The sequence below is a fragment of the Nerophis lumbriciformis genome, linkage group LG32 (assembly GCF_033978685.3).
Source record: "Nerophis lumbriciformis linkage group LG32, RoL_Nlum_v2.1, whole genome shotgun sequence".
Lineage (NCBI taxonomy): Eukaryota > Metazoa > Chordata > Actinopteri > Syngnathiformes > Syngnathidae > Nerophis > Nerophis lumbriciformis.
Window position 1 is genome coordinate 13,650,533 of NC_084579.2, and position 27,500 is coordinate 13,678,032.

At 41.2% G+C, this 27,500-nt stretch overlaps 3 protein-coding genes across 4 annotated transcripts in view; 2 read left to right on the plus strand and 1 right to left on the minus strand.

The window, feature by feature from the left end:
• bspry (B-box and SPRY domain containing) overlaps positions 1-14,832 on the plus strand; it is a 17,576-nt gene extending 2,744 nt beyond the window's left edge. Inside the window, exons 2-7 of the mRNA XM_061927148.2 lie at positions 1,777-2,159; positions 6,125-6,223; positions 8,690-8,920; positions 8,983-9,008; positions 12,107-12,231; positions 12,295-14,832. Of these exons, the coding sequence (XP_061783132.1) occupies positions 1,777-2,159; positions 6,125-6,223; positions 8,690-8,920; positions 8,983-9,008; positions 12,107-12,231; positions 12,295-12,851 (1,421 nt within the window). The 3' untranslated portion in view covers positions 12,852-14,832. The remainder of the gene's footprint in view (positions 1-1,776; positions 2,160-6,124; positions 6,224-8,689; positions 8,921-8,982; positions 9,009-12,106; positions 12,232-12,294) is intronic.
• Positions 14,833-14,989: 157 nt separating this feature from the next.
• The window catches only part of coq4 (coenzyme Q4 homolog (S. cerevisiae)), a 12,819-nt gene continuing 308 nt past the window's right edge, over positions 14,990-27,500 (minus strand). For both annotated transcript variants that reach the window (XM_061927192.2, XM_061927193.2), the window contains 7 exons: positions 27,474-27,500; positions 23,296-23,454; positions 16,756-16,852; positions 16,578-16,680; positions 16,364-16,493; positions 16,054-16,147; positions 14,990-15,922 (listed from right to left, as the gene is read on the minus strand). The exon at positions 27,474-27,500 is cut by the window's right edge. In XM_061927192.2, the coding sequence (XP_061783176.1) occupies positions 15,766-15,922; positions 16,054-16,147; positions 16,364-16,493; positions 16,578-16,680; positions 16,756-16,852; positions 23,296-23,454; positions 27,474-27,500 (767 nt within the window). In that variant the 3' untranslated portion in view covers positions 14,990-15,765. The remainder of the gene's footprint in view (positions 15,923-16,053; positions 16,148-16,363; positions 16,494-16,577; positions 16,681-16,755; positions 16,853-23,295; positions 23,455-27,473) is intronic.
• traf2b (Tnf receptor-associated factor 2b) overlaps positions 27,468-27,500 on the plus strand; it is a 42,855-nt gene continuing 42,822 nt past the window's right edge. The window contains exon 1 of the mRNA XM_061927190.1: positions 27,468-27,500. This exon is cut by the window's right edge and continues 87 nt beyond it. The gene's annotated coding sequence lies outside the window, so the exon portion shown is untranslated.

Below are 27,500 nucleotides of genomic sequence, written 5' to 3' on the forward strand. Positions count from 1 at the left end.
TTGAAATAAAGAAAAATTAGATTTTAAATAGATTCAGGCGGGTGGCAGTTAAACCAATTCGGAAATATATATACATAGTTAAATGTTGTTACCCACATACGAAAAACGAGCAGGCACCTGCAGCATATGCCACAACAGAAGAAAAAAAAAAAGAGATGGACACTTTTACGGAGCGGAGAAGGGACGCCTCGCCGGGGTCCGGGACCGAGGCCCCTTCCCCCGAGAGGGCCCCACCGGGAGCCGTAGCTGAGGCGATCCGCGAGAAGGGCCCGACGCACGTCCAGGGTCACCACCGCGGCCACCGCACCGACACCCCGCCTCGTCCGCCTTCGCCGCGGCCGGCGTCACGCGCAGCAGGTAAGCAGCTTACCTGCCCGCCACCCCCGTGGCCGGGGGCTCGTAACAGGGGTCACTCCGCGCGCTCCGCCCGCGCAGCTTACCTGCCCGCCACCCCTGTTGCCGGGGGCGCGTAACAGGGGTCACTCCGCGCGCAGTGCGCTCACGAAAGGGGTGGGGCTCACACTGGTTGATATAGACAGCAGCTAGGACGGTGGCCATGGAAGTTGGAACCCGCTAAGGAGTGTGTAACAACCCACCTGCCGAATCAACTAGCCTTGAAAATGGATGGCGCTGGAGCGTCGGGCCCATATACCCGGCCGTCGCCGGCAGCGAGACGCGCTTGGAGGTGCGCTCAGCGCGGCTCCCATATGATTGCGCACTGGTGTGCGTCTGGGTCGTGACAGCGTGGCACGCGAATGTCTGTGCTGCATTGGATCAGTCTCCTTTCTTTAACAGGCAAAAGCTTTATAACCTCACTAATGCCTTGCATCGTCTATATTAGATATATAACAACGGGCGGGTGCGGGCGGATGCGGTTCTGATCAAATGTTAGATCGGGTGGATTGCGGATGGTTGACGACTTTCTGATGCGGTTGCGGATGAAATAATTGCCTATCCGCGCATCTCTAATATATACACAAACACACACAGTGTATATATATATATAGTGTGTATATTTATATATGTATATATTTAGTGTGTTCATATATATATACACCGGTATATATATATATATATATATATATATATATATATATATATATATATATATACATATATATATATATACATATATACATATATATATATATATATATATATATATATATATATATATATATGTACATATATATATATATATATATATATATATATATATATATATGTACATATATATATATATATATATATATATATATATATGTACATATATATATATATATATATATATATATATATATATATATATATATATATATATATATATATATATATATATATATCATTGTATTAATTTTTTTGGTCAATTTAATAAAGAAAACAAAAAAAACGTGATTCGGATGTAAATCGAGTTTTTAGCAGGCCGACTCAGCGACAGTAAGAGGGGGAGAGGAAACCTGACACCAAGGTAACCCATCCAGGCTTTTCGGGATGATAATTCCCTCTCTTTTAAGGGAGCTGGTACTTTTGGATCGGCTCTCGAAAACGAGTTGACTCCCTTTGGTAATTCAGAAACAAAAAGTTAAGATGTACATGAATAAAATAACATGAAGTTTATTCTTTATTCATTACCTATTTATAGTTTAGGATTGGCTCTATAGTGCTGACGCATGTCTTGTTACTTCCGGCTTCCACTCACCTGTTACACCTGTGTTGTACAGCGCATGTGCGGCTCAGCGCTATAGCTCGCTTTGGGTGCACCTGCTTCTTTCACAGGTGCCATGGCGGAGGAGAGGACGAAATGCGACTTTAACACACCGGACGACGGCGGGGAAGCGGTCTTAAAGGGCGCCGAGCAGCCCATCTTCTCAGCCCTGAGCGGCGGCCAGGCGGAGCGGGACACCACGGTAGGACAGCGGGCAAGCTGCGAAGGGACAAAAGCACCTGGAGCCGCCCTGACTCCCGCCACCACCCCCGCTATTTCCGATACCGAGTCCGGGATCTTTTCCGGGGAGTGCGAGACGTGTGTGGAGCACGAATCCGAGCTGGACTGGTTCTGTGGCACCGAGTTAAAGTTGATCTGCTCCCATTGCGCGATTGTAGGACCTTGTCGTGGACACTCAGTGACCCCTCTGGCCGCCAGAGTCACCGCAGTGCGGGTATGGAACTCTTCTTTACACACTTAAGTGTGCTTAAATGTCACATTCTCAAGTGCACTGCTAGCCATGTACTGTAGTGGCATACCTGCTGTAAGTGTACTTAAACCAATCATACTCATATATATTTGTCAATATACTGTAAGTATCTAAGTTCAATCTGGTACATCTCTGAATATTATACACTAGTATACTATAGCCTAACCTAAATATGTCCATAACTACTCGTTTAGCCGTATAGTATTGTTTAAATAAAGTGTACTAGTCAAATACAATGTACATGTGGAGTAATTATGTGAGTAACTAAACATACTCAGATATAGGTATAGTATCAAGTATAGCTAAGTATACATGTAACTAGGTATGTAAGTAACCATACGTTAATGCACGTGTATATACTAGTCTAATATACTGTACTTGTTCGGTCAATATGTAAGTCATCAAACATACTTAGGTATGCTGTAGGATTCAGTATAAAGTAAGTACACTAGCCAAAAATTATTGTAAGTATGTAACAGTGACGTGCAGTCACTAGAGGCAGGTGAGGCCCCGCCTCACCTGCCATCATGGAAAGAAAAAAAATGTAAAAAGAAAGAAAAAAAATTAAATTGTTATATGTATCCAGTGATTATACTATAGAGTTATTTTCCATTTAACTTCACCAGTTTTAGATTATTTTTATTCAAAATCGCTGAATTTTCACATTTGCCGTTCAAATACTGAGAAGAGACGGTGCGGTGAACAGCAGCCAGTTGAGGCACGTCACTCAGTGCCTCAACGTGGATTCCGGACTCGGCTAACTGCTGGCCTGCTGTGCAGTGTGACTGTATTGCTATATGAACTATATTATACATGTCCATAGTTTAGTTAGCTGAGGTATATAATGTACAGTGTATTTTGTCAACAACTGTATGTGTGTAACGTATTTCTTGTGCTGAGCGATCATAAACCGGCTGCAAAAGACGCACTGGCTGAGGCTCCAGTAATCCCGCCTCCTGCACCCCCGCCGTAGAATTGTTATATCAACTAAAGCCCACACTTAAACTTTCCACGTGCAAGATTGAATCTATTTAAAAAAGTTATTTCATAAGAAGCCAAAAAGTGCAAAAACAATAATGTTCGTGTTGGAGGAGTTGTGAATGACTGCAGGGCCACAACATTAGGTACACCTGCAGACTGCAGGTGTATCTAATTCACAACTCCTCCAACACGAACATTATTGTTTTTGCACTTTTTGGCTTCTTATTAAATAACTTTTGTAACCTATTTTCATGGGCTTTTCTCTTTGTGATATTAATTTACTGTTATGCGCTGTTATACAGTATATGCCTTGAGCTCTTATTTTGAAGGCGCTAAGAGCGGTAGTGATGACATGGAGTGGAGCAGAGGTTTTTGAAAGAAGGTAAATAAAGTGGTCCTCGTGTAAACTGGAGCCTCCGTGTTTGTTATTTTGTAGTTTCATACAGTATAGGCGACATTTATGAACCCTCGGTTACACTTTTTTTTAAATAGATTCAATCTTGCACGTGGAAAGTTTAAGTGAGGGCTTTAGTTGTGGACTTCATTTATAAGTAAAGGTAAGACCATAATAACGTTTTTTTTTATTAAATGTGCTTTTTTGTGTGCTACAGTTTCTTTGTGTAAAGTTAAAGTTAAGTTAAAGTACCAATGATGGTCATACACACACTAGGTGTAATGGAATTTGTCGTCTGCATTTGACCCATCCCCTTGATCACCCCCTGGGAGGTGAGGGGAGCAGTGGGCAGCAGCGGCGCCGCGCCCGGGAATCATTTCTGGTGATTTAACCCCCAATTCCAACCCTTAATGCTGAGTGCCAAGCAGGGAAGAATGCTGGTATGAGCTTTTCAACATAACCCGTTAACTGCTGCCAATCAAATGGTGAATAAGATACTCTTTAGGGTTCATATGTTTGTAAATCTGACTGTGATGAAGTCAGTGCCTCACCAGCCATGAACCTCACCGCACGTCACTGGTATGTAAGTAACCATACGTGTACAGTTTAAAAGTATACTAGTCAAATATACTGTACTTGTACTATCAGTATGTAAGTAACCAAAAATACTTAGGTAGAATATAATGTAAGTATATGAGCCAAATATACTTGTAAGTAAGCGTGTAAGTAACAATACCTATGGTGCAGGCATAGTTTTAGGTAGGAATACTAGTCAAATATACTGTGTATACTTGGCAATTCTACTTATATATGTAAGTAAACCCACTTAGGTATAGTATAAATTAGCCAAGTGTACATGTAGGTAAGTCTGTATATGGTAGACGTGTAGTTTGAAGTAAGTATACTAGTCAAATTTACTACTTGTACAGTCAGTATACAAGTAACCAAACATACTCAGATATAGGTATAGTATCAAGTATAGCCAAGTATACATGTAACTAGGTATGTAAGTAACCATACGTTAATGCATGTGTATATACTAGTCTAATATACTGTACTTGTTTGGTCAATATGTAAGTCATCAAACATACTTAGGTATGCTGAAGGTTTCAGTATAAAGTAAGTACACCAGCCCAAAATTCCTGTACAGTATGTAAGTAACCATATATGTACAGTTTAAAAGTATACTTGTCAAATGTGTAAAGTAAGTAGACTAGCAAAAATTACTGTAGTTGTAAATATGTATATAACCAAACATATTCAACATACATATATAGTACTAGCCAAATATACTTGTATGTATGTAAATAACCTAAAACATACTAGCATAAAACAAGTAGCCTGTACGACATGTAAGTAACCAAACATACTTATGCATCGGTAAAGAGTAAAGTACGTACATTAGCAAACTTTACTGTAATTGCAAGTATGTATATAACTAAACATAATTAACATACAGGTATAGTGTTAAGTATACTAGCCAAATATATGTATGTAAGTAAACAAACACTCACTAAGGTGTATGTACTGTATATATACAGCATAAAACAAGTAGTCTGTATGTATTTAAGTAACCAAACATACTCAAGTATAGGTAAAGTATAAATTAGGAAAACAAGCAAAATATACTTGTAAATAAGTCACCCAACATATTTAGTTATATGTAGGTAATATACTTCTCAATATACAGTAAAATTATTTGAATAAAAAGTGATTCAGTACTTTACTATTTAACAATATGTACAGTATACTATCCAAATGTATTTGTAAGTAACCAAACATACTTCGGCATAGATAAGGTAATACTGTAAGTATCAAGACAAGGTATAGATGAGATAATGTTAAACTTGTCAATATACAGCTAGTATATTAGTACTACTAGTACAGCCAGCCATACAGAATATACCGATACTTGCAAGTATGTATAATCCCACATACTTGGGTATTGTTTAGCTTCTGCAGTAATCTAAGTATTTTTACAGCTGAGATAGGCTCCAGCACCCCCCGCGACACCAAAAGGGACAAGCGGTAGAAAATGGATGGATGGATGGATGATTGTGTGCACCACTGAATAGGCTCTACTCGTTTACAAAAAGAATACTTGTACATATATACTTGTAAGTATGTATGGAAATATGTTAAACTTGTCAAAATACGATTTCGAGATTTAGTATATCTCTGACTACACACTTGTGGTTGAAATAATTATACAAATGAAGTACGTATTTATGTATGTAAAAGTAAATAAGCAAGGATACCTGATGACATTTTAAGGACTTTCAGCTTGTTTCATTATTATTATCTGCACAAGTATTAGCAAACTATTACTGTGCAGATATCAACACATGCCGAGCAGCCAGCCCAGCTGTAGAATTTTTTGTTTACACATCTGATTGCATACCAACTCAACATCATAATGCCTCTTAAGGGTCATAACATTGTTTGTCATGTTTATCACGTCAGGGGTTTAGATTAATCTCCAAGACAGGATTTTCTTGTTACAATTCCAGCTGGTTCTCAGGTTGTTATTTTTCTCCCCCCCCCTACCAATCAGAATCAACTCGTGGACGCGTGTGAGAAAATGCAGGTTCAGGCGCGGTGGATGGAACGGTTCTTAGAGAAGACGCTTCCCAGCAAGGAGCAAAAACTTCAGGTTGGAGACACTTTGGGATGTCATTGTGGTGTTTGGGTAATGTGTATCATTTTCACACAAAAACGGATAACGACCTAGGTGGGGATTAGGGATAAGTACCTTTTCCATTTTAATCGATACGGTACCAATTCATGGTACCGATTCCTGCTACCTGGGAATCGATACCGGTACTCATCATTCCAAGCAACAAAGGTATCAAAGTATGGCACCGTTTGATTTCATGTGAATCTATACCTGGTAGTACCAACGGAATTCAGTCGGTGCCGTATCGTTTTGGTGTAGTATCGAATTCAGTAAAAATCTCTACGCTTGATTGATTGTCTTTAGGTAGCAACTTTTGGTTCCTGTGTTGGAATATTAAAAAAAAAAAAAAAAGTTTTTGGTAGGGATGTCCGATAATATCGGACTGCCGATATTATCGTCTGATAACTTCTTTGAAATGTAATATCGGAAATTATTGGTATCGGTTTCAAAAAGTAAAATTTATGAGTTTTTAAAACGCCGCTGTGTACACGGACGTAGGGAGAAGTACAGAGCGCCAATAAACCTTGAAGGCACTGCCTTTGCGTGCCGGCTCAATCACATAATATCTACAGCTTTTCACACACGAGTGAATGCAAGCATACTTGGTCAACAGCCATACAGGTCACACTGAGGGTGGCCATATAAACAACTTTAACACTGTTACAAATATGCGCCACACTGTGAACCCACACCAAACAAGAATGACAAACACACTTCGGGAGAACATCCGCACCGTAACACAACATAAACACAACAGAACAAATACCCAGAACACCTTGCAGCACTAAGTCTTCCGGGACGCTACAATATACACCCCCGATACCTGACTGATCATTTGGATGGGTGGCCAAATACTTTTGGCAATATAGTGTATATACAGTCGTGGTCAAAAGTTTACATACACTTGTAAGGAACATAATGTCATGGTTGTCTTGAGTTTCCAATCATTTCTACAACTCCTATTTTTTTGTGATAGAGTGATTGGAGCACATACATGTTGGTCACAAAAAACATTCATGAAGTTTGGTTCTTTTATAAATGTATTATGGGTCTACTGAAAATGTGACCAAATCTGCTGGGTCAAAAGTAAACATACAGCATAAGGCCCAGAGCATAATACTACCACCGCCATGCTTGACGGTAGGAATGGTGTTCCTGGGATTAAAGTGGGTATTGTGGCCAAACAGCTAAATTTTTGTTTCATCTGACCACAGAACTTTCCTCCAGAAGGTGTTATCTTTGTCCATGTGATGGCAGATGAAACAAAAATTGAGCTGTTTGGCCACAATACCCAGCAATATGTTTGGAGGAGAAAAGGTGAGGCCTTTAATCCCAGGAACACCATGCATACCGTCAAGCCTGGTGGTGGTAGTATTATGCTCTGGGACTGTAAATGGGACAATGAAAAATGAGGATTACCTCCAAATTCTTCAGGACAACCTAAAATCATCAGCCCGGAGGTTGGGTCTTGGGTGTTCCAACAGGACAATGACCCCAAACACACGTCAAAAGTGGTAATGGAATGGCTAAATCAGGCTAGAATTAAGGTTTTAGAATGGCCTTCCAAAGTCCTGACTTAAACGTGTGGACAATGCTGAAGAAACAAGTCCATGTCAGAAGACCAACACATTTACCTGAACTGCACCAATTTTGTCAAGAGGAGTGGTCAAAAATTACACCAGAAGCTTGCCAGAAGCTTGTGGATGGCTACCAAAAGCGCCTTATTGCAGTGAAACTTGCCAAGGGACATGTAACCAAATATTAACATTGTTGTATGTATAGTTTTGACCCAGCAGATTTGCTCACATTTTTAGTAGACCCATAATAAATTTATAAAAGAACCAAACTTCATAAATGTTTTTTGTGACAAACAAGCATGTGCTCCAATCACTCTATCACAAAAAAATAAGAGTTGTAGAAATTATTGGAAACTCAAGACAGCCATGACATTATGTCCTTCACAAGTGTATGTAAACTTTTGACCACGACTGTAACTGTTAATTTGACTATGAAAAAAATAATTATGTCAAAAATTATACAGTATAATATTTTCCATATTAAATTCCAGTAGATTACCATGAATTACACTCAAATGTGTCCACTTTGATACTGTAAAAATGTTATAGAGTTACAGACACTCAAAATGTTTGTGCTCCTCATATTTGTTTTTTGTGCATCGTTGTCTTTGTAAATTAATACTTTTGAATTGGGATATTTGAGCCAAAAGAAGTGGCCAGTTAATGTATATAAACACTAACCAAAACATACATATTAAAATAATTAAAGGAAAACAGCTTTGGGATAAATTACATAGAAATGTGGTAAAAAATGTTTTTTTGTAGTATAAAGAAATAAAGGTGTTGGTTGTACCTTCTACTTTGTGATTGTACCCGCGAATCAGTCTATTCAATAACAAACTGAAATTCTTCCGTCTTCACCCAGGTGGCGGCGAGCACGGCAAGAGAGCAGGTTGTGGCTCGGGTCAACGCAGCTCGAGAGGCACTGGAGGAGGAGGAGCAGCGGCTCCTGGAGGAGGTGCAGCGGGAGGAGGAGCGAGTGGAGCAGTGCCTACTTACCCAGCGGGCTCACTGGAGCCAGGCGCTGGACAGTCTGGCGCATACACGCTCACTCGTGGTGCACACTCTGACGCACTATGCGGACCCACAGTTAGTGGTGAGGGAAAGACTTGGTGCATATGCAGGATTAGATTAATAATTGCTGTCTTTCTCTTGTAGATGAGCATCCAGGAGTTTACTGAAAGGTAACATGACCTCTTTGTTTACACTCATGGTCACATTAGGTACACCTACATGGTCTTTGATGCATCAACAAGAATGGCTTGCAGATCATAAGTTGGTGCTGATCAAAGTATCCATTTTACTTACCCATGTTACAGTTTGCTTGCATTAGGATCAGCGACCCAGTAAATGCAACAGCGGCAAAAAAAAGAAAAAAAGTTAACGCATGCTTTGTGATGCCTGGAGTGCAACAGTGACATCCAGCTCGTAATTTGATCAATTTACTGTAATAACAGCTGCGTTTTATTTACCTGAGGTAAATATACGACAGTGAACTTACCGGTTTTGTTAGTGCGGACGACGCTGACTTCACACCAACAGATGAGTAGCAACATTTGAATGCGCATGAAAAGGTAAATAAAACAGCTGGAAGCTGAATGCCAATTATGCTTTAAATGCAGCTACATTTTTCTCCTAGAGTTATTTTAAAAAACAAACAGCCAAAGTTGTTTTTTTGACCCGGCGGTTAATTGCTTTTGTACAACACACATGCTAGACTGGAGGCAGGGGCGTCAAAGTAGAACCGTTGAAACGGGGTCCCAAGCACAGGGGGCTTTGTAGAAGTTGTTTTCCTGCGATTTAAATATATAAGTCTGTGAGGGGCTCCATCTAGTTGTACGCCTAAAAATCACTTGATTAAGATAGTGTTTTATTTTCTTATATTCAAACACAGTGTTACTGTTCAAACTGTGTGTAATGTTACAGTGGTCAAAAATGTCAAATATATTTGTTACATAAAACCTCTGCCTTGTTTTTAATGAAAACTTAGGCCTACTGCGCTATTGTATTTTAATTTTAATCAATATGGTGGTACTTAGAGAGGTGGTACCTGATGGATAATGTTTGAGAACCACTGATATGAGTAGTAAGTGTTGGCAGTAACGCACTTTTTGTGTCTTTTTACGCATTTAAATCAGAAAGGACGCAAATTTGCGGAAGTCTGCAGCCTCCGAGACCAGGGGTCGGCAACCCAAAATGTTGAAAGAGCCATATTGGACCAAAAATACAAAAACAAATCTGTCTGGAGCCGCAAAAAAATTAAAAGCCATATTACATACAGATAGTGTGTCATGAGATATAAATTGAATTAAGAGGACTTAAAGGAAACTAAATGAGCTCAAATATAGCTACAAATGAGGCATTATGATGCAATATGTACATATAGCTAGCCTAAATAGCATGATAGCATCGATTAGCTTGCAGTCATGCAGTGACCAAATATGCCCGATTAGCACTCCCCACAAGTCAATAACATCAACAAAACTCACCTTTGTGCATTCATGCACAACGTTAAAAGTTTGGTGGACAAAATGAGACAGAAAAAGAAGTGGCATAAAACACGTCCTAGAAGGTCGGAGAAAGTTATACATGTAAACAAACTATGGTGAGTTCAAGGACCGCCAAAATTAGTAGGACAAAACGGCGCTCACCAAATACTCGAATCAGTGAAGCATGTTTAATATAAACAGGGGGATTTATAACAGGTTTGTGTCATGTTTGGCCTCCTACAGAAACCATATTAAAACAAAAAATCAATTCTTTCCCCTCCTTTTTTTCCATTTATCATAAATCTTTGGAAAAGCTCCAGGGAGCCACTAAGGCGGCGCGAAAGAGCCGCCGCGGATTGCCGACCCCTGTCCTAGACGATGATTTTTTTTTTTTTTTACCGCCCGGTTTGCTTGGGTTTTTTTTTAATCGATAATCGCTTTCCGCCGTTTTGTTTTGTTTATATTTGCTGGGTCAAATGATTAATTATTATTAATGATTAATTAGTGGTCAACTTCAAAGTAATGTACTTTCCGGAACAATTTCTTAAATTTTGATTCGCTGAAAGTCTTATCGATCACAAATACTGCATTTCCGGTATTAGTACTCTCGCGTGTTATTGTTTTCGTCATGGCGAGCAATAAAGCCAACAAGCGAAGCTTCAATGAAAAGTGGCTTCAGGAGCCAGCAAATGGCTCACTTATGACGATGGAAAGATGTTTTGCACGCCACGAAACGGGCTAAGAAAAAGAACACCTTTACGACCGGGTGCACTGATTTTCAAAGATCCAGCCTCACCAGGCACCAAGAAACACCATGTTACATCTTTCCTGCATGTCGGCTCCCAGACTGTGGTCGAGGAGCGCAGGGGAGGCGTTCCCTCCAGGGCCGATATACCGTCGGGGGTAACATCCTCCACTTCACCCTGCAGTGGGTCCCTACAGTTCCGCTCTTAGGTCGGAATGACGAGGCCGGCGATCTTTGTTTTCCACAAAGCCAAGCGGACATCCACCATGCTATTAACACTCCTGAACATGCTAGCGCTCCCTCTCCTAACTCGCCCACTCACTTACACACGTCACTCAACCCACATATTGCCATTCTTAAGGGGGAACACACAGCTTATGGCCATCACGAAGCCAGAGATGAAATAAAGTTAAAGTACCAATGATTGTCACACACACACTAGGTGTGGCGAAATTATTCTCTGCATTTGACCCATCACCCTTGATCACCCCCTGGGATGTGAGGGGAGCAGTGAGCATTTTGGTGATTTAACCCCCAATTCCAACCCTTGATGCTGAGTGCCAAGCAGGGAGGTAATGGGTCCCATTTTTATAGTCTTTGGTATGACTCGGCCGGGGTTTGAACTCACAACCTACCGATCTCAGGGCGGACACTCTAACCACGAGGCCACTGAGTAGGTAGAAATGCTGGATGCCTTGAGTGCCACTGTATTAAATTACATTGAAACTAACTAAGTTTTTTGGCATTATTTGCCATGAAATGGGGGGTTTATCTATATACGTTAATCCCATCTTTAAAAAGTCAAAAATGTATTTCATTGGCTTTAGTTAAACATTCAAATTTTAGTGCATGTATACATCAAGTGTGCTTTTAGTCTGGTATGGGAGCCCAACCCCCCGCCCAGACTATAGAAGACCATGGTTAATGGAGTTAATTGGAGCACTACCAGTAAGTACCACTGTAGGGACTTTGCTGCAACTCTTGTATTGGATGATGGTGGACAGGTGAACATATACTAAAAGTGCTTTTGCACCTTTAATCCTTACAGCGTGGAGGCGGCTGAGGGTGTGGGCAAGCCGTGCGACACAAAGCAGCTCAACTTCAGGCCAGGCTGCGGTGAAAGCGAGCTAATGAAGGGACTGTGGGCCACCGCCATGCTGCAGGGACCACGTGGTTAGTTATTAGCTGTCATCATTTTGCAGTGGAATACTCCCTGACGTGACTTCCTGTCTGCAGCTTATGGCTCCTCGTCTTTCAAGTTTGACGAGCGCACAGTAAGTCCGCTCCTGTCGCTCTCTGATGACCACCGCACTTTGACCTTCGTCCAAATAAAACCCAGCTACGTCCAGAAAAAACTCAACCAGTCGCTGCCCTACGACCCGGCACGCTTCGACTCGTGGCCCAACGCTCTGGGCTCACTCGCCATGTCCTCCGGCACCCACACCTGGGTGCTGGACGTAGGTCAGAGCGCCGCCTTCAAGGTGGGCGTCTGCTATGCCAGCATGGAGCGCAAAGGTGCCTGGGACAAGGCCCGGCTCGGATACAACGAGCAGTCGTGGGTGCTGTGCCACTTCGACGGCGAGTACTCGTTCTGTCACCAGGGGAAGAAAGTGCTGCTGGAGGTGATGATCAGACCGCGGAAGGTGGGCCTCCTGCTGGACTGGCCCAGTCAGACGCTCTTGTTTTATTCGCCGGAGTCAAGTGCGGTTTTGTACACAGTCAGGGGTCCGTTTAGCGCCCCCTTGCTGCCAGCAGTTGCTGTGACGGACCAGAGCGTCACCATACTACACTGACAAACCTTCAACTAACATTTTCTCTTTAGTGAATTAAGGGCATTTAACGCTGTTCACTTAAATCACCTGTTAAAGGGGAACATTATCACCAGACCTATGTAAGCGTCAATATATACCTTGATGTTGCAGAAAAAAGACCATATATTTTTTTAACCGATTTCCGAACTCTAAATGGGTGAATTTTGGCGAATTAAATGCCTTTCTATTATTCGCTCTCGGAGCGATGACGTCACGTGACGTCACATCGGGAAGCAATCCGCCATTTTCTCAAACACATTACAAACACAGAGTCAACTCAGCGCTGTTATTTTCCGTTTTTTCGACTGTTTTCCGTACCTTGGAGACATCATGCCTCGTCGGTGTGTTGTCGGAGGGTGTAACAACACGAACAGGGACGGATTCAAGTTTCACCAGTGGCCCAAAGATGTGAAAGTGGCAAGAAATTGGACGTTTGTTCCGCACACTTTACCGACGAAAGCTATGCTACGACAGAGATGGCAAGAATGTGTGGATATCCTGCGACACTCAAAGCAGATGCATTTCCAACGATAAAGTCAAAGAAATCCGCTGCCAGACCCCCATTGAATCTGCCAGAGTGTGTGAGCAATTCAGGGACAAAGGCCCTCGGTAGCACGGCAAGCAATGGCAGCAGTTTGTTCCCGCAGACGAGCGAGCTAAACCCCCTGGATGTCTTGGCTCACACCGTCCCTTATGCCACCGAAGATGATCAAGAGAAGAATATCGACCCTAGCTTCCCTGGCCTGCTGACATCAACTCCAAAACTGGACAGATCAGCTAAAAGAGCAGATGAGGGTATGTCTACAGAATATATTAATTGATGAAAATTGGGCTGTCTGCACTCTCAAAGTGCATGTTGTTGCCAAATGTATTTCATATGCTGTAAACCTAGTTCATAGTTGTTAGTTTCCTTTAATGCCAAACAAACACATACCAATCGTTGGTTAGAAGGTGATCGCCGAATTCGTCCTCGCTTTCTCCCGTGTCGCTGGCTGTCGTGTCGTTTTCGTCGGTTTCGCTTGCATACGGTTCAAACCGATATGGCTCAATAGCTTCAGTTTCTTCTTCAATTTCGTTTTCGCTACAACCATCCGTTTCAATACATTCGTAATCTGTTGAATCGCTTAAGCCGCTGAAATCCGAGTCTGAATCCGAGCTAATGTCGCCATAGCTTGCTGTTCTTTCCGCCATGTTTGTTTGTGTTGGCTTCACTATGTGACGTCACAGGAAAATGGACGGGTGTTTATAACGATGGTTAAAATCAGGCACTTTGAAGCTTTTTTTAGGGATATTGCAAGATGGGTAAAATTTTGAAAAAATCTTCGAAAAATATAATAAGCCACTGGAAACTGATTTTTAATGGTTTTAACCATTCTGAAATTGTGATAATGTTCCCCTTTAATCATATTGACAGTTTTTTTAATCCCTTTTTACACAGAAAATATGGTAGAAGTAATTTTGTGTTTGGTGAATGAATAATGTCGGCAGCAGTCATTAATCAACGCAGCTTCAAATAGTGTAGCACTGATGTCGATTTAGACCAGGGGTGCTCATTACGTCGATCGCAAGCTACCGGTCGACCGCGGAGGGTGTGTCAGTCGATCGCCAACTAGGCATTGAAAAAATAGTCCTAAAAATGAGCGATCAGAAATGCTCACTATGACGTCACTTGATTGACATTCACGGCACCCAAGGGTCTTGTGAGATGATGCGAGTTCAGTGTGAAGGAAAAAAAGACCGTCAGGGAGGCGAGAAACAGTTTTTTATTTCAACCATACCTCCTGTCAAAAGCCTAAAGACTGACCACATAGCTCCTATCTTCACAATAAAAGCACTGCTCTATCCTGCCTGCGCTAACAAAATAAGAGTCTCAGAAAGCTGGCGTGCACAAGCCCGCAAGCCACGGAGTTTTCCGCCAATGTATGTATGGAAGCCGGATAAATAAGATGGCAAAAAGCAACCACTTTCATGTGGTATTGGACAGAAAGGAGGACTTTTTTTCTCCTCCATTAAATGTGGACGTTGTCAGCACTACTGTCTGATTCCAATCAATGCAAGTCATCAGAATCAGGTAATACACCAACTTATATTTTTGTCTTCAGGAAAGAAAGGAATCTATATGTGTTGAACATGCTTTTATTATCATTAAACGTCTTTTGACTTGTTAACAAAAATGTCTTTTCATAAATAAATAAATGTAAATTATATACATGAATGAGGTAGATCCCTTCGACTCGGTCATTTAAAAAGTAGCTTGCCTGCTGAAAAGTGTGGGCACCCCTGATTTAGACCAACTATGGGCAAAAAGTTATTTATTCCAAGTATAACTATTGTTAACAGCTTTCGGTTTGTCTCTCTCTAGGGGCCAAATAATAGGATGATGTTTAGATTTGTATACAGCCACAAGGGGGCAGCGTTGCCATTGGAGTATAAATATTTTGTACTATTCCTCACAAATATTTTCTAATAAAAAAATGTAATGTACGCGATAAACTATATGCTTTGGAACAAAACATTTAGTTGAATAAATATACATAGTGTACATTCAATCATAACGAGACTATTCAGTCTATGCAAAAAACATACATTTTTAGTCCTTGCCACCTCCTGGGTCCATTAGGGTTTAAGTTAAAGTCCCAAAGATTCATCACACACACACACTAGGTGTGCATTCGACCCATCCCCTGGGAGGTGAGGGGAGCAGTTAGCAGCAGCGGGGGCTGCGCTCTGGAATAATTTGGTGATTTAGCCCTCAATTCCAACCCTTGATGCTGAGTGCCAAGCAGGGAGGCAATGGGTCCCATTTTTATAGTCATTGGTATGACTCGGCCAGGGTTTGAACACACAACCTTCCAGTCCAACCACAAGGCCACTGAGCTAGTCATTATTTACGTGATTACTGGGTGGGAGGAGGCTCGATGTTCAGCTCCTGTCTCAGGTCCTCGACGCTCTGCTCCCATCGCCTCTCATAGAAGACGCTGAGGACACACCGGGCCCGTCGGCCATTCTGCACGGCCCAGGGGCCCAAAGATGTGACCAGCTGCTGCAGGCGACTTGACGCGCAAAAAAGAAACATGTTAGACGAGGATGGAAAGGGAAAACGATGGCAAATCAGCCTATTTTCCCAGCATACAGCAGGAAGTAGTGCAAATAAATAAATGGTTTTGTCTGTGACTGAGCTTACTTTGGGTTTAGTCGAAGTGGGCCCAGCAGAGCTCCGAGGGCGCACATGGGGAGCCCAGTCTGAGCGGCTTCAAACCACTTTACAGCCACTTCACCTGAGAAAATACCACCTCAATACATCAAGGGTGCACTTTTAAATTGAGCAATCTGCACAGGACAAATACTGGATTGAGCCCTTTCCAATATTATTTCCAGGTCTCTGTTTTAACAGGACACAGGAATGTGTGAGTGACAAGAAGATTAGCTAACTCGCCAAACCCCAATCCGCCATATTTAGAATATTTTGCTATTAATAATGGGTCTCGTCTCACCCAGCATGTTGGTGGGCATGCCCAGTAGGGTGTGCAGCAGGTCGTGGACCTCTCTGTATCTCTGCATGACGTAAGCTAGCTCCTCGTTGTCCACAAACTTTACATCTGCCCTCGAGTCAGGGGTCACTTGCTGAGGAGAGAGGGGGGGAAGGAAATTACACTGGAGACGTTTTAAAAAAATCTGCAGCATTCGTTTGCACTAAAAAGCGCTCACGTTGTCTTCCAGAAAACGGAGGTATTCTCGGCCAAAGGTTCCCTCAGGTAAGGAGGCCATCTTTCTCAAGTCCAGCGTCGACAGCCGGATTCTTGGCCTGTCCCTTGGAGGGAGTTCAACCAAGCATAAGTCAAAGACACGTTGTGATGAGATGACATTCTGGGTGACGACGGCTTACTGGAGGACCACGTGTCCCTCCGGGTCATTTCTCATCCGGTCCCTGAGGTTTAACAAAGCAAAGTGTCCTGTTGTCTCGCCGAGCACTGCCACCATGTCTGCAAAGAGGCGTTGGGACTTTATTACACAGCAAAATCAATACTCTTCTTTCTCACCAAAACATCAAAAGCACTCATTTCAGTTAGGGATCACAGCAATTTTTTTTTACTCAACTGCAGAGAATGTTAGCCGTTTATTTAAACTGTGCCAAAACTTCACTTTCGTGTTGAGTAACCACTTCAAACTATCAGTGAGTAACCACTTCAGACTATCAGTTTCTCTTCCAGAAAAGTGCTCAGGCAAAGTTACTTATTTGATATTTATTTTGCCAACAAAGTTATTTAGAGTTGGTTTGGCCTCAAACAGCATTACATGTTACTTGCAGACACTAAAAAATGGGAAGGTGGGGAAAAAAGAACTAGGGCTAGGCATTTTTTCATATCATCTAATTCTCAATTAATACTTTCATTTTGTTGAACTTTTTTTACCCTATCAGTTTTAAAGCACCTGTACTAAAAACTAAAGTAACAAGAGGCTAGTCCAAAATTGCATTAATATACTGGGTAGATAAAGAACATAAATAAGAAAATAAAATAAAAATATGAAACATTTCGAATGAACCAATAATAAATTAGGGCTGTCAAATGTAATGTATTTAATCACAAACACTTATTGAAATAATCAGCATCAACACAGATTAAATACCTATATGTGACAAATTTTGCTTCAAACTACACCTTGGTGGGACTTTAGATAATACTTTTAGGTGTTGAGCAAATTAATATTGTATATTTAATTAAAAATAAAATATGCATGACATTCTGATAATACAATTGCATTTCTATCAAATATATGGGTCTTTTTTAAAGGGGAACATTATCACCAGACCTATGTAAGCGTCAATATATACCTTGATGTTGCAGAAAAAAAGACCATATATTTTTTTAACCGATTTCTGAATTCTAAATGGGTGAATTTTGGCGAATTAAACGCCTTTCTATTATTCCCTCTCGGAGCAATGACGTCACGTTGTGACGTCACATCGGGAACCAATCCGCCATTTTCTCAAACACATTACAAACACCGAGCCAAATCAGCTCTGTTATTTTCCGTTTTTTCGACTGTTTTCCGTACCTTGGAGACATCATGCCTCGTCGGTGTGTTGTCGGAGGGTGTAACAACACAAACAGGGACGGATTCTAGTTGCACCAGTGGCCCAAAGATGCGAAAGTGGCAATAAATTGGACGTTTGTTCCGCACACTTTACCGACGAAAGCTATGCTACGACAGAGATGGCAAGAATGTGTGGATATCCTGCGACACTCAAAGCAGATGCATTTCCAACGATAAAGTCAAAGAAATCTGCCGCCGGACCCCCAGGAAAAGAGAGCGGATGAGGGTATGTCTACAGAATATATTAATTGATGAAAACTGGGCTGTCTGCACTCTCAAAATGCATGTTGTTGCCAAATGTATTTCATATGCTGTAAACCTAATTCATAGTTGTTAGTTTCCTTTAATGCCAAACAAACATACCAATCATTGGTTAGAAGGCAATCGCCAAATTCGTCCTCGCTTTCTCCCGTGTCGCTGGCTGTCGTGTTGTTTTCGTTGGTTTCGCTTGCATACGGTTCAAACCGATATGGCTCAATAGCTTCAGTTTCTTCTTCAATTTCGTTTTCGCTACCTGCCTCCACACTACAACCATCCGTTTCAATACATGCGTAATCTGTTGAATCGCTTAAGCCGCTGAAATCCGAGTCTGAATCCGAGTCTGAATCCGAGCTAATGTCGCTATATCTTGCTGTTCTATCCGCCATGCTTGTTTGTATCGGCATCACTATGTGACGTCACAGGAAAATGGACGGGTGTATATAACGATGGTTAAAATCAGGCACTTTGAAGCTTTTTTTAGGGATATTGCGTGATGGGTAAAAGTTTGGAAAAAACTTCGAAAAATAAAATAAGCCACTGGGAACTGATTTTAATGGTTTTAACCCTTCTGAAATTGTGATAATGTTCCCCTTTAAAGTTTTTATTTATTTATTATTATTATTACAATTTAGTGTGATTAATTATGATTAATCACAATTCAAAAGGTGTGAATAATCAGATTTTCCAAAAATTATAATTTGACAGCACTAAAATAACAGTCCTGAGTGTTTTGTGCAGGAATGCAAGACCACAAACAAATTGCCCCGTCGGGGATAATAAAGACATTTTAAAATGGAAACATTAATATCAATCAATTAAACCGATTAGAAGAAGTTTTCATTTATACATTGATTAATCGTTTTAGTGTAACTAATAAAAATGTAGAAAACCCGGACCGCATTGAATGCCTTAAAAATGAACTTAAAAAAATATGCAGACATAGTTTCTGCATGGCTGCTGCAATAAGAACGGTGGTGTGTGGGTGCCGTGATTGTGAGGCGGCAAACAGCAAATCAATTTTCTTACATATTTTTTGAAATGCACAAATGTTAAAAGTGCAATTTCAATGTTGATGCGGATTAATTATAAAAATAGAATGAACATTATGGCAAGCACAAAAAAAAAAAAAGATGTATTTAATCCAAAACATGCAATGAGGCTTTATCTGATTAATAATCGAACAAACTAATGGACAGATTACTTGATTACTAAAATAATCAATAGCTGCAGCGCTAAACATTACCATTTTGAATTGATGATACTAAATACGCTGTGATCATTGCTATTTGCAAATGTGCATCATCTTTAATACCAATACAGATTAGCAAATTAAGATTGGAACTGCTAATGCAGCACATTTGTTGTCTTGCCAGTCATCTTGTACAACCCAAAGCACTGCCACACAACCAATATTGATCTAAATAAATAAAAAATACATTAAAAAAAGCTAACTTCTTCCCAACGTTAATTTCATCTTCGAGGGATAACTCCGGGTCATGGATGACATTTATTTCACTACTCTCAAATGAACATTTAGCGCCAAGTTTCCTCATTCTCATACTTGCCAACCCTCCCGAATTTTCCGGGAGACTCCCGAATTTCAGTGCCTCTCCCGAAAATCTCCCGGGACAACCATTCTCCCGAAGTTCTCCCGATTTCCAGTCTGACTTAAGGCACGCCCCCTCCAGGTCCGTGCGGACCTGAGTGAGGACAGCCTGTCGTCACGTCCGCTCTTTACTTCATACTTCAGAACCGACTCCCACACTTGCCGTCAGAGTGCGCAATACAACGTAAACCGTTGGCCAAGCAAAAAGTTACTTTTTGCTTGGCCAACGGTTTAAAAAGTAACCACAGAACACTATAGTGTTCTGTGGTTAATTTTTTACGTTGTTTTGCAACCTGACTGCAAGTGTGGGAGTCGGTTCTGAAGTATGAAGTAAAGAGACGTAACTTCATCACCTCGCCTGGTTATTGACTCCAACCCAGAATATTACACTGCACATGCTACTGGCTGCAAAGTATTGCACTTTCAAATACAACAATGAGTAGAGAAGGGGAACCGGAGGGTGTGTTCCAACTATCGTGGGATCACACTCCTCAGCCTTCCCGGTAAAGTCTATTCAGGTGTACTGGAGAGGAGGCTACGCCGGATAGTCGAACCTCGGATTCAGGAGGAACAGTGTGGTTTTCCTCCTGGTCGTGGAACTGTGGACCAGCTCTATACTCTCGGCAGGGTCCTTGAGGGTGCATGGGAGTTTGCCCAACCAGTCTACATGTGCTTTGTGGACTTGGAGAAGGCATTCGACCGTGTACCCCGGGAAGTCCTGTGGGGAGTGCTCAGAGAGTATGGGGTAACGGACTGTCTTATTGTGGCAGTTCGCTCCCTGTATAATCAGTGTCAGAACTTGGTCCGCATTGCCGGCAGTAAGTCGGACACGTTTCCAGTGAGGGTTGGACTCCGCCAAGGCTGCCCTTTGTCACCGATTCTGTTCATAACCTTTATGGACAGAATTTCTAGGCGCAGTCAGGGCGTTGAGGGTATCTGGTTTGGTGGCTGCAGGATTAGGTCTGTGCTATTTGCAGATGATGTGGTCCTGATGGCTTCCTCCGGCCAAGATCTTCAGCTCTCACTGGATCGGTTCGCAGCCGAGTGTGAAGCGACTGGGATGGGAATCAGCACCTCCAAGTCCGAGTCCATGGTTCTCTCCCGGAAAAGGGTGGAGTGCCATCTCCGGGTTGGGGAGGAGATCTTGCCCCAAGTGGAGGAGTTCAAGTACCTCGGAGTCTTGTTCACGAGTGGGGGAAGAGTGGATCGTGAGATCGACAGGCGGATCGGTGCGGCGTCTTCAGTAATGCGGACGCTGTATCGATCCGTTGTGGTGAAGAAGGAGCTGAGCCGGAAGGCAAAGCTCTCGATTTACCGGTCGATCTACGTTCCCATCCTCACCTATGGTCATGAGCTTTGGATCATGACCGAAAGGACAAGATCACGGGTACAAGCGGCCGAAATGAGTTTCCTCCGCCGAGTGCCGGGGCTCTCCCTTAGCGATAGGGTGAGAAGCTCTGTCATTCGGGGGGAGCTCAAAGTAAAGCCGCTGCTCCTCCACATCGAGAGGAGCCAGATGAGGTGGTTCGGGCATCTGGTCAGGATGCCACCCGAACGCCTCCCTAGGAAGGATCCCCCGGGAGGAGCTGGACGAAGTGGCTGGGGAGAGGGAAGTCTGGGCTTCCCTGCTTAAGCTGCTGCCCCCGCGACCCGACCTCGGATAAGCGGAAGAAGATGGATGGATGGATGGCAATGAGTAGAGAGGAGTGTTATGTGTGTATAAGTGTAAATAAATGAACACTGAAATTCAAGTATTTATTTTATTTATATGTATATACATATATATATATATATATATATATATATATATATATATATATATATATATATAAAATAAAATACATATTTATATATAGCTAGAATTCACTGAAAGTCATTGATATATATATATATATACATATATATATATATATATATATGTATATATATATAAATAAATAAAAAATACTTGAATTTAAGTGAATTCTAGCTATAAATATACTCCTCCCCCTTCACTGCGCCCCCTGGCCCCGCCCCCACCCCCCCAAATATCCCGAATTTGGAGGTCTCAAGGTTGGCAAGTATGCTCATTCTGTTTACTTCTGCGCTATCTTACAACCGGATGTGGAGCGGGAAAAGGCCGACTCTGATTGGCTGTTGTCACTGATGTTTCAGCCATGTTTGATTGAGTTAATTATGCTTACAGCTAATAACCGTAATCCACCTGAAATGGATCATGACCATATGATTGCCCAACTCCTACTGACACCGATGTACCAGAAAACGAAACCTAAAATGATCAAATGAAAGTTCAGACAGCCTTCCATATTTTAACGACGTGGGCGGCATACCATACCATACCAACTTTATTTATAAAGCCCTTTAAAAACAAGCACAGTTGAAGAACAAAGGGCTGTACACTACAAAGAAATAGAGGCAAAGGACAGACTAAAAAATAACATTTAAAACAAATAAAAATACACATTGAAAAAGAAAATGCAAATTAACCTAAGAACAATTTGTTAGATAACAAGCAGTTTAAAATGTTAAAAACAGTTAAAAATTGTAAAAGCTAAAAACAGTTTAAAGTCTCATGCTGGGTTAAAAGCCAGTGAAGAAAAATGGGTTTTAAGAAGAGTCTTAAAAATAGCCAAAGAAGGGGCCTGTCTCACATGGACAGGGAGATCGTTCCAGAGTTTGGGACCCGCAACAGAGAAGGCTCTGTCCCCTCTGAGCTTGCGCTTTGTTTTGGGTACCTCCAGGATCAGCTGATCAGCTGACCTGAAGGACCGGGTGGGGGCATAGAGGTGGAGCAGCTCAGAGAGGTACGGTGGGGCAAGACCACGTAAGGATTTAAAAACGAGTAAGATCATTTTAAAATGGACTCTAAAAGACACAGGCAGCCAGTGAAGGGAGGCTAAAACAGGAGTAATGTGCTCTCTTTTTCTTGTGTTTGTTAAAAGTCGGGCAGCTGCATTTTGGACCAGCTGCAGACGTGAGAGGGAGGATTGACTCATTCCAAAATACAAAGAGTTACAGTAATCCAGCCGAGATGTGATACAGGCATGGATTACTGTCTCATGACTCAGATGGTAGGGCAGTCATACCAGCAACTAAAGGGTTCGATCCAGTTTCCGCCATCCTCGTCACGGCTGTGGTGTGTTTGGGTCAGACACTTGACTCACTTTGCTTCTGATGGGTCATGGTTAGTGCCTTGCTTGGCGACTTCCGCCATCAGTGTATGAATGTGACGTATAATGTAAAGTACTTTGAATATCATGCAGGTATAGTAAAAGCGCTACTATATACATAATCACAGACCATTTAGTAAGATCTATCATCCAACACCTGTTTACCCGACCGACTAAGCCTGAAACTGAAAGTTTAAGAATGATTGATAATGAGACCCTTTTTTTTTTCCACTTTCGTTATTAACTGTCTGTTCTCGCCCCACTGGTAGAAAAACTATGGTAGCGGCCCTACCGTGTCGATAAGGGTCTTGAAGGGCAGCGACACCTGAGCCAACTGCCAGCAAGGCCTTCTGAATGGGAGTTGTGGGAATGTGGCCGGGATATAGTTCTTCATTGTCATAACTGTAAGCTCGGAACGTGCCCTTGTTATTTATCAGCTGGAGGCCACACACTGCAGAGACAAAAAAAGGCAAAAATGAAATCAGGATATCTTGTATATGGATAACAAAGGTTTCAGCACGCTCTGAACCGTGGGCTCAAAAAGGTTGGTCCACCAGCAGTCTTTCAAAGATGATTGGCTTAACATGATGGAAGGAAGACAGGGAGTCACTGATAAAATCGAGTTTAATCTCAATGCCTTACAGTGCCACCGTAAAGTATTCACAGCGCTTCACTTTTGCCCCATTTTGATGTTACAAATGGAATAAATCCATTTATGTTCTCAAAATTCTACACACAATACCCCATAATGACAATTTGCAGCACCTCCCAAGCTCCGTCCGATTAGATGAGACGCTTTGGTTTTCATCCAGGATGTCTCTGTACATTGCTGCATTCATCTTTCCCTCTATCCTGACTACTCTCCCAGTTCCTGCCCCTGAAAAATATCACCACAGCATGATGGTGTCAAGAACATGCTTCACTCTACGGATGGTATTGGCCTAGTTTCCTCCAAACATGATGCCTGGCATTCCCTCCAAAGAGTTCAATCTTCGTCTCATCAGACCAGAGAGAATGTAGTTTCTCATTGTCTGAGAGTTTTACAGGTGCATTTTGACAATCTTTTTACAAAGAAATGGCTTCCGTCAAGCCTGATAGGTGGATTCCTGGAGAGATTGTTGTCCTTCTGAAAGGTTCTCCTACCTCCACAGAGGAATGCTGACCATTTGGGTTCTTGGTCACCTGGCTGACTACACCAAGATGAATGCAGCAGTGTACAGAGACATCCTGGAGGAAAACCAACACTTCCCATCCATACTGATGGAGCTTGAGAGGAGCTGCAAAGAAGAATGGGCCAAACTGTCGATTGTGCCAAGCTTGTGGCATCGTATTCAAACAGACTTGAGGCTGTAATATGCCAAAGGTGCATCAACTATGCATATGTTCTTTCTTTAATAAATTTGCTATAACAACAAAAAACATTTTCACATTGTCATTACGGGGTATTGTGTATAGAAATTTCAGGGTAAAAAAATTAGAGATGTCCGATAATATCGGACTGCCAAAATTATCGGCCGATAACTGTTTTGAAATGTAATATCGTAAATTATCGGTATCGTTTTCAAAAAGTAAAATGTATGACTTTTTAAAACGCCGCTGTACGGAGTGGTACACGGACGTAGGGAGAAGTACAGAGCGCCAATAAACCTTAAAGGCACTGCCTTTGCGTGCCGGCCCAATCACATAATATCTACGGCTTTTCACATACACAAGTGAATGCAATACATACTTGGTCAACAGCCATACAGATCACACTGAGGGTGGCCGTATAAACAACTTTAACACTGTTACAAATATGCGCCACACTGTGAACCCACCCCAAACAAAAGTGACAAACACATTTCGGGAGAACATCCGCATCGTAACACAACATAAACACAACAGAACAAATACCAAGAACCCCTTGCAGCACTAACTCTTAGACTTAGACTTAGACAAACTTTAATGATCCACAAGGGAAATTATTCAACACAGTAGCTCAGTTAAAATGATGGAAAGTGTAAGGCTGGAAAGGACAATGCAGGTATAAATAGACTAATATAGCGGGAAAAAAAATCTAACTTATATACGACTATATACATAATATGTGTACAGTATATTATATATACAGATATATAATATTATGTCTATAACATATATACAATATATACCAATGACCATGTACAATATTACAGTATATACAGTATATGTGACAGCAGCAGCATAAAATAGAGAGTAGATCCAGCAGGAAATAGAAAATAGACATTATAAACAAAGAGAAGTAGCTAACATAGAAGGTGTCAGGTAATAGGCAGATATCATCTATTGCTATATAGCGAGTGATTATACAGCTGGATGGAGTTCTTGAATCTTCCGGGATGTTACAATATACAGCCCCCCGCTACTCCTTTCCCCCAACCCCGCCCACCTCAACCTCCTCATGCTCTCTCAGGGAGAGCATGTCCCAAATTCCAAGCTGCTGTTTTGAGGCATGTTAAAAAAAATAATGCACTTTGTGACTTCAATAACAAGTATGGCAATTTTTTTCCCATAACTTGAGTTGATTTATTTTGGAAAACCTTGTTACATTGTTTAATGCATCCAGCGGGGCATCACAACAAATTTAGGCATAATGTGTTAATTCCACAACTGTATATATCGGTATCGGTAATTAAGAGTTGGACAATATCGGAATATCGGTTAAAAAAAAAGCCATTATCGGACACCTCTAGAAAAAATGATTTATTCCATTTTGGAATAATGCTGTAACATAAAATGTGGAATAAGCAGAGGTGGGTAGAGTAGCCAGAAATTGTACTCAAGTAAGAGTACTGTTACTTTAGAGATTTATTACTCAAGTAAAATTAAGGAGTAGTCACCCAAATATTTACTTGAGTAAAAGTAAAAAGTATGTTGTGAAAAAACTACTCAAGTACTGAGTAACTGATGAGTAACATACACACCCATATCATATATATATATATATATATATATTTATATATATATATATATACATACATTGATGTATAGAGTATATAATTTATATTTATTTTGCCGTTTTTGTTTATCAATCAATCAATCAATCAATGTTTATTTATATAGCCCTAAATCACAAGTGTTTACATGTTAAAGGTGTTTTAATGAATATACATGCATGTTTAACACATATAGATTCATTTCTTTCATGAAGACCAGAACATAAGTTGGTGTATTACCTGATTCTGATGACTTGCATTGATTGTAATCAGACAGTAGTGCTGATAACGTCCACGTTTTCAAATGGAGGAGAAAAAAAGTTACTCCTTTCTGTCCAATACCACATGCAAGTGGTTTGTTTTTGGCATCTTATTTGTCCAGCTTCCATATTCGTTTTTATACACTTTACAAGAAATACATTGGCGGCAAACTCCGTAGCTTGCTAGCTTGTTTGCGCTGGCTATCGGAGACTCTTATTTTGAAAGCGCAGGCGCAATGGAGCGGCACTTTTATTGTGAAGACAGGAACTGTGCAGTCAGTCTTTAGGCTTTTGACGGGGTGTACGGTTGAAATAAAAAATTGTCTTTTTTCCTTCACAGTTTTGATTGATTGATTTGAACTTTTATTAGTAGATTGCACAGTACCGTACATATTCCGTACAATTGACCACTAAATGGTAACACCCCAATACGTTTTTCAACTTGTTTAAGTCAGGTCATGTGACCACCTGGCTCTGTTTGATTGGTCCAACGTCACCAGTGACTGCATCTGATTGGTGGAACGGAGTGAACGTCACCAGTGACTGTATTTGTTGAAACGCAGGCACTTTGAAGGTCTGTCTGACAGACCAAAACAAACAAAGCGTGCATTAACAGATTGATAAAAATTAGTAGCGAGTAGCGAGCTGAATGTAGATAAAAGTAGTGGAGTAAAAGTAGCGTTTCTTCTCTATAAATATACTCAAGTAAAAGTAAAAGTATGTTGCATTAAAACTACTCTTAGAAGTACAATTTATCCCAAAAGTTACTCAAGTAGATGTAACGGAGTAAATGTAGCGCGTTACTACCCACCTCTGGGAATAAGTGAAACTGTTTAAAACATTAACAACAAATGGATTAAAATATGTGTTTAGTAGTCACTTTTAAACTGCACAAATGTCAATAACTAAATGGTAAGGTTGTGCATGCATGCTTTTAAAAAAAACAGCGAATCTAACATATACAGTTCCGATTGTTCTGCGTTTGGGGGAGGATGTGTCAAAACAGAGACATTCTATAATAAAAACAATTACATGTCATTGACAAACAAAGGTATGAGCTAAAAAGCTATATTATTGTAGATGAATGGCTAAAGCTAACAAGCATAACAGCTAGTAGTACTACTAGTAGGAGCATGTACTGTAACCTCCGTTAACAAGCCACACTTCGACATTCCTCAACATCAAAGCCGTTTAACCAAAACATATTTTTGGAAATGTGATATTATTAACCGTGTCTAACAAAGGCAAACTCGTACCGTTCGTTACGCCAAAGGCAGACCGTT